We start from the raw sequence: 7,907 nt of genomic DNA, 5'->3' as shown, positions 1-7,907 counted from the left end.
TGACGCAAGCAGCACCGGAAGCCGCTCCCGGGTTAGGTTACGGACGGAGAGCGGCGGCCGCGGGTCCAGGTCTGTTCTGTATGTGAGGCGGGGCCTGTCGGGGAGGGGGTTCGCAGCCGCCCGCGCTCCTGCTGACCCGCCGCAACTCCGGCCCTTGTTTTCTTCTCCCTGCAGGCGCCATGGCTGTGGAGCGGACCCGGCCGCTGCGAGGCTCTGGCGGCCCGAGCGCGCCTGGTCGGTGTGGGCCCCGCGCGAGGTCCCGGGCCCTGGGGCGCTCGCTCAGGTCAGTGCCGCGCGGAACACGCTCCCGGAGCCGGGGACCTGGGAGCGACGGACGGGTGGAAGGGCTCTGGAGTTGATATTAGACTTGGGAAAATTGAGCCTCGGAGTTACTGCCTCGGTTTCCTTAGCTGCGAAATGCGTTAGCAGTGACGTTCCAGGGCTGCCCTGAGGTTGAAAGATGAAGTGTCGAGAGGTGTATGAAGTGCAAGCGCTGTACTAACGTGAGGGACTGCGCCATAGTTGTGGGTATGCCATGGAAACAGGTGTGTATGTGAGGTGCTGCTTGAAATAAAGGTAACAGTATTCATGCCAATAATAATGGTTACTGGCATTTCTTGTAGGCTTACCAGTGTGTCAGGTACGGTGCTAAACGCTTCACATACATTATCCTACACACAAACACCCTTGTAGGCAGTGGTGTTCATGGTTACAAGTGGCTGCAACTCAGTTTGACCAGTGAGGCAACTGGGCTTTTGCAATAGGTGACGTGATTTGCCCTAGGGTCACCCAACAGTAAGTGGAGTTGCAGAGCCCTTATTTTTATTCTATTTGAATTCTTTCAAAGCTTTTAAATGGATAGTATATTCACGTAGTTTTCAATTCAAAAAAAAAAGAGGCCCCTTACTCCTGTTCCTCAGCTCTTCAGTTTTCTCTGGAGACAACCAGTGTTACCAGCTTCTTGAATATTGAAAAGCTATTCTGTGTCTGTGAAAGCCTCTGTACTTTTTAACTGCTGATTATGCTCGATAGGAGAGGAAGATGAAGCCTCCTCCCCCAAAACAAAGGTCTTGCTTTTGCTCTTGACTAGGCCAGGTGCTGGTGGAGGAGAGGAAAATGCATTCACCATGTTTTACCCAGAATGTCATGTCTCTAAGTAAGACCTAGAGGTAGAGGTTTTGTTTTGAGAGGGTGGGGGCAGGGCAAGATGTTGATCCTGCTACTGTCTGTGGGACCCTAGGAGAGTCACTCCACTTCTTGGGCCATCCATTTCCTCATTTATTAGTTAAGGGCAGTAGTACTGACACCTTACACAAGGTTGTGAAAACCAAATGAAGTAATGTCTATGAGTAGACATTAAACCAAAACAAATAGGAGAGTTGCCTAAGGGAACATAGGGGGTTAAAAGGGCAGAACCAGAGAACAAACCCAGGTCTCCCATCTCCCAATTTCAGAGTCTTTTTCATCACACCATCCATTTCAGAGCTTTGTGATTGTTAATATTGAGGGCAGGAGGGCAAGTTTAATCTTAAATGGAGGGGAAAAGGGCAAGATAACACGAGTGTGGGTAAAGTGGAGAGAAAAATACACCTGGTGGGAAACTAGCCCCAAGTTGATAATGGCCCTTAATTATTAAAATTAAATGCCCAGTAAGTTTGAGCCCTTGAGTTTTTCTTCCATATATCAAGCCATTTTAAGAGAAACTTTGTGATAAGATCATAGAGTTCAAAGGGATGTTAGTGCTCACGTCCCTTTCAGCCTCAGGGTCACTAAAAACTTGCCTGCTAGGTGTTAATAAAACTAACAAAAGTGCCATTTGAGTTACTCTAGACTGAGCTCTGTGCTAAGCATGTCCCTGCCCTATTTCTGATTTTCACAACTCTCAGGGTGAATGACAGCTGAATCAGTAAAAATTTTGACTGACTGTAAAGCATTTTCATTCTGCCTTTGTATTCAATTGTCTTTGACTGTTCCCAGTAATGGGAAGCTCACCACTCTGGAGGCAGCTATTCCATTATTAAAAAGCTCTGATGATTTAAAAGCTCCTCCTCACGTTGAATTGAAATTCCACTTCCTGAAGTTTTCTTCCTCGGGGCCTTATGCTGCCAGTACATAACACATACTCTTAGAAGCTTTCTTCTAAAAGTATTCAGTTTAGCCTGTGGCCTTAAGAAAATTCCCTCCAAAGTTAGTTGATTTTTTTTTAGAAAAGTAAAAACTGGTGTTTCGTTTTTTTTTCATGATGCAGACAATGTTTAATAAATAGAATGCCAGTTCAATATACAGCTATAGGGATACCAAACTAAACTGTTCTTGTTGTCTATGGAAAAGCTCAAGAAGAAATCAGAATGGTGTTTTTTAATCATGCATTCTGCTGAGTTAATGGGCTTGCTTGATTAAAATAAAGATTCTTTTTTTTATTTTTCATGACAGTCAGAGATGAAGAACTGGAAACAGCCACCCATAAGGGGTTCAGTAGCTTAAAGGGCAATCTCTAATTGTAAGGATTGGGGAAAAAATTTTTCTTAGGAGTTAGGAGAATACATAATTCTTAGAAATGGCTGGCGTTTTTTTAATAACGGTGCTCACTGAAAATCTTGTTCCTCAGTCTTCTGTGGTGTCATGAGCACATGGCATGCTGTAGGATGTCTCTTAAATAAGAATAATGGGAACCTGATCATATTTTCCTGGGTATTACAAATTTGTCTTGTGGCCATTTAAATAACAATTCCGTTTTCATAAATGTAAGCGTTTTTATAATGGATTTGTGGAAAATTTTGTGTGTGTAGGTGTTAGAGGAAACCCTATTCCCTTTTTCACTAAGAAATTATTCTGGCGATGTTTTGATGCATGTTTTTAATTGGCCAGTATTAAGTTATTAGCTATTGTGACATTGTATGAATGCTCATTTAAAAGAGTTTTTTTTGTCTTGCTATGAATGCTTTTTTTAAACTAAAAAATTTTTTGAAGTGTTATAGATAGATTGATTGTTAAGATTGAGAAGTAAGAGTCTTGTTATCTTGTTTTAAGTTGATAAAACTTTTGGTGAACTGATTATTTTTTGGCAGCCAAACAAATCCTTTAATTAATTAATAAATCCTACCTAGCCCAAACCCTGAGACTTCAAGAGCATTATTTTAAAGTCTATTCACTGCTCTAAAAAAACTAGATGATATAATTGGTTGCTTCTACTTTTTTTGCCCAATAACATTCTTGCCAAACTTGATATTGGGGAAATTAATAAAAATGGTTTTTACTCATCTTGCATAAAGGTAGAAGATGAGATCTAGCTTTTTGTGTAGACCTGATCTAGGTGACATATATAAAAAGGAGTTTATTTTCCTCTTCCATATTAATTTGGACATACATTTTAAAAATGAGCTTGATAATCTGATGGGAAATTGATCAGATTAGAAGGAATGTTTTTTTTTCTTCTTTTTTTAATCATGGAAATGTTAAACATGTAAAAAGAAAGAGAATAATAATTCTTCATCACCCAGCACTAACATCTATCAACATGTGGCCAATCTTGGGGAAAATGGTTTTTACTGATTTGCTTTATTTTTGTTCTTTTTCCATTAGTTTAGTCCCCATTGTTAGGAGTGATTTGACACCCTGACAAACTGTGGATACTGCAAATTTTTTTTGTTCCAGTTAGCCGTGGAGCAATTTGTCCTTGTCCTAAGGGGGTAGGTGGTAAAATCACAAAGGCACAGTGCCCCCAGATCGAGTTACAAGGTTGTGATGCTCCTGGTTGTAGCTGACTTCAGAGAGAGACAGCTTGATCTTGTTGGAAAATTACTGATCTTGAGAGCACTGGCTTCCAAGTCTGTTCTGCTGTTTTAGCTCTGTTGACTATAGGCAAATCACTTATCTCCTCTGATCTGTAACTCCTTATCTGCACAGTGGAGATGATGATACCTGGGTTTTGGTGTTTTGTAAGTATCAGGAATATTTATTTGTTCAGACTTCTAAGACCCACATAACTCTGGGGCACATGGTTAAGAGTTGTCACCAACTCACATGAGGCTTATAAAAAATAGACTATGTAAGGCCAGATAAGGCTTTTGGTAATTCATGTTCTAACAGGCAGTGCCATAAAGGAAGTGGAAGAACCAGAATACCTGAGCTACCTAACTTAATAAATCTGTGTATTTTTCTTCCCCAAACATTTATGCCTGTACGTCTATTACAAAAGCCAGTAATGAGTTCTGTGATTTTAGTAACAGGTCAGGATGTGTCTAGCATGATAACTAATGTGTCAGGTTATTGCTCTAGACTTGCTTTCTGGTTGTCACATCATGGTGCTTATTTTTGTAGTTTTAATGCCTAAATAGAATATATTAAGGGAATCATGTTATGATGATTTTGATGAAGGAGGGGTATATTATATAGAATACATTGTTTCATTATGAATGAATGCTTTGTAAATCTTTGTGAAAATGCATGTAGCATGTGCTAGACTTCAAAAGGAGCAAATCACACACATCAACATAAGTTTCATTGACTTATGTTTTGGAGATCATGATTTGTTAAAGAATGTTTTCTCAAATGTATTTTCTTTTGTGTGCATGGAAAAATGTCGATACAGTGTATTAACTGTTAAGTTGTAATGTTGTAACTAAGCATAAAGTTGTAATGCCAAAATTTTTATACTAATTTTTAATACTTCATTTGTTAGTAGTCTTGCTTGAACGGTCTTTTGAGCAGAACTAATACAATATTTTGATGTGCCACAGGTAAATTTTTCCATAACCTTATGGAGAGAAAGGACTTTGAGACATGGCTTGATAACATTTCTGTTACATTTCTTTCTCTGACGGACTTGCAGAAAAATGAAACTCTGGATCACCTGATTAGTCTGAGTGGGGCAGTCCAGCTCAGGCACCTCTCTAATAACCTGGAGACTCTCCTCAAGCGGGACTTCCTCAAACTCCTGCCCTTGGAGCTCAGTTTTTATTTGTTAAAATGGCTCGATCCTCAGACTTTACTCACATGCTGCCTCGTCTCTAAACAGTGGAATAAGGTGATAAGTGCCTGTACAGAGGTGTGGCAGATTGCATGTAAAAATTTGGGCTGGCAGATAGATGATTCTGTTCAGGACGCTTTGCACTGGAAGAAGGTTTATTTGAAGGCTATTTTAAGAATGAAGCAACTGGAGGACCATGAAGCCTTTGAAACCTCATCATTAATTGGACACAGTGCCAGAGTGTATGCACTTTACTACAAAGATGGACTTCTATGTACAGGTAAGGGACCCTGGAACTGTTCTCCCCTCGCCCCCTGCCCCCCAATAGTGATTTTGGGGAAAAACCAGTGAAAAAGTTGAGTTTAGTCCAAGCAAGTAGTAGTTAGATCTTCTTGGAAGAATTACATAACCTTCTCTGTGTTTTGTTTCCTTCTTTGTCTGTACTGGTTAGGAAGGGAGGTCTGTTTTGTTTTAAATTCCTGTGGTGCTAAGAAGAATTAGAAGTTAAGAGTTTGGGCATGGGAAGAAATACAGTGGATATTTTAACTAGGCCAGTGGTAGGCAAACTCATTAGTCAACAGAGCCAAATATCAACAGTACAACGATTGAAATTTCTTTTGAGAGCCAAATTTTTTAAACTTTAAGTATATAGGTAGGTACATTGTTATTAACTTAATTAGGGTACTCCTAAGGCTTAGGAAGAGCCACACTCAAGGGGCCAAAGAGCCGCATGTGGCTCGCGAGCCGCAGTTTGCCGACCACGGAACTAGGCAGTTAAGTAACTTTATATAACACTAGAGGCTTGGTGCATGAAATTCGTGCACAGGTGGGGTCCGTAGGCCTGGCTAGTGATCAGGGCCTATTGGGGCCAGGCCAGCCAGGGAGATTGGCTGGCTGTGGGAGGTTGGCTGTGGGAGTGCACTGACCACCATGGGGGTGGCTCCTGCATTGAGCATCTGCCCCCTGGTGGTCATTGCAAATCATAGGGATTAGTTGTTTCAGTTGTTCTGATTGTTCTGGTTGCTTAGGCTTTTATATATATAGATATCATTAAAATTTAAGATTTTGTATATCTTCCAATTATAATGGGTATGTGTTTCTACATATGATTATAATCACTGCCCACATTTTAAGCAGTACATTTTGGCAGGCATTGTAAATAATTCTTAGTGTTTCAAATGACTCTCAGCATTTCTTATAAATGATCCCAATACCTATTCACTTTCATTGTGTATAATATATAGGGATACTCTGTATTCTTTCTTCATCCAAGATAATTTCTAATAAATATTTGAGTATTTCCTAAATTATTAAACTATTTTTCATAATATATATACTGTTCTTTTGTGTAAATAAATCATCATTATATAGCCATTTACATTTAGTGCATATTCAATGTTTTGTTTGCATATTTTCCTTTTGAATTATTTATTTGGGGGAGAAGCCTCAAGGTAGAATCACCAGGTCCAGAAATATGAATGATTTTATAGCTCCTCTTAATATCCTTTCCAGATAGGTTGAATTGATGCCATGCCTACAGCAGTCTTAAATAACCTGCTTCTCCCTCAGAGTTCTACCAGGCTGCATTTTAACATTTATTTTAAGATATTTACATATGTAAATATATATATATATATATATATATATATATTTTTTTTTTTTTTTAAAGAGGGGTGGAGAGAGAGAGAAACATCCATTGGTTGCCTCCCACATGCACCTCCACCAGGGCTGAGGATGGAATCCAGGTACCTGCCCTTGACTGGGAATCAAGAGGCTCTAACTACTTAACAGTACCGGCCAATTTTAATATTTTTAATAGTTAAAAGATACATTATTTCTCATGATTGTTTTAAAATTTTATTTTTTACTCATGAGGATATACATTTTGTTATATTACCCAAAATAGTTTGTTTTATAAAATAAACATTAAATGTAAGGCACTTCCTGGTTTTGTTTGTCATACTGAAGTTACTCCATGCTTATTGCTATTTTCCTATAAGCCTGATTATTGGAACATCATCTGTTCTTTTATACTTTAATGTACTTTCCCAGTTGTGGTGAGGGCTTTTCCATGTCCTTTTTGCCTCATAATCAATGGCAGGTATTTAAAAATTTTTTTAAAGCTTGAGATGCAGTGTTAACTCATTCGTACTTAGGTAAATACTGACAGTTGACTCATTTTCAGAACCACCTCTAGCTTTAGAAAATCTCATCAAACTTTACATTTTTGTGTGTGTCTTAATCCTCACTGAGGATATTTTTTCCATTGATTTTTAGAGAGAATGGAAGGGAGAGGGAGAGACAGAGAGAGAGAAACATTGATTGGTAGCCTCCTGCACATGCCCCACCAGCACTGGGGATCGAGCCTGCAACCAAAATAAATAATTCAATTGTATGTGCCCTTGATTGCAGTTGAACCTGCGACCCTTCAGTCTGTGGGCCGACGCTCTCACTACTAAGCAACCGGCCAGGGCTCAAACTTTACTTTTGAAGGACAATAAAAACTCCACTTACTTGAAGCAGAAGTAAATGGGACACATTCACTGAATTATTTAACTACCCAGAAAGTTAATATTTATAAAAACTGGGCCCAATCTTGCATTTTGTAATTATTCTCTTCTATGTTCTGTTATTTTTATTCTGATTAAATTAATCAGGTTAGTGTATTGGAAGTCATGCTGTGTCTGTTGAAAGTAATCCAAAGCATTCATTTAATTTTTTCTAATGTAGCATCCCTGGGATTGTTATTAGTGAGAAAAATATTTGTTACAGAATTACATAGGCATACCTTGTTTTATTGAGCTTTGCTTTGGTGTGCTTCACAGATACTGCCTTTCCCCCTCGCCCCCATAAATTGAAGGCAAAACCCTATACCCATGGTTGACAAACTGCAGCTCGCAAGCCACATGCGGCTCTTTGGCCCCTTGAGTGTGGCTCT

At 39.3% G+C, this 7,907-nt stretch overlaps 1 protein-coding gene across 6 annotated transcripts in view; it reads left to right on the top strand.

Moving 5' to 3' along the window:
* FBXW2 (F-box and WD repeat domain containing 2) overlaps window positions 1-7,907 on the top strand; it is a 45,683-nt gene continuing 37,776 nt past the window's right edge. The window contains exons 1-3 of one of the 6 annotated variants that reach the window (XM_070430799.1): window positions 1-69; window positions 175-283; window positions 4,740-5,249. In XM_070430799.1, the coding sequence (XP_070286900.1) occupies window positions 4,760-5,249 (490 nt within the window). In that variant the 5' untranslated portion in view covers window positions 1-69; window positions 175-283; window positions 4,740-4,759. The other 5 variants (XM_070430804.1, XM_070430803.1, XM_070430802.1 and 2 more) reach the window with 5 other exon arrangements.

The sequence above is a fragment of the Myotis yumanensis genome, unplaced genomic scaffold, assembly GCF_028538775.1.
Source record: "Myotis yumanensis isolate MYYU_CA2020_CCGP unplaced genomic scaffold, mMyoYum1.0.hap1 SCAF_12, whole genome shotgun sequence".
Classification (NCBI taxonomy): Eukaryota; Metazoa; Chordata; class Mammalia; order Chiroptera; family Vespertilionidae; genus Myotis; species Myotis yumanensis.
The sequence above is the reverse complement of the archived record's forward strand: the minus strand, read 5'-3'. Positions and strand labels throughout refer to the sequence as shown.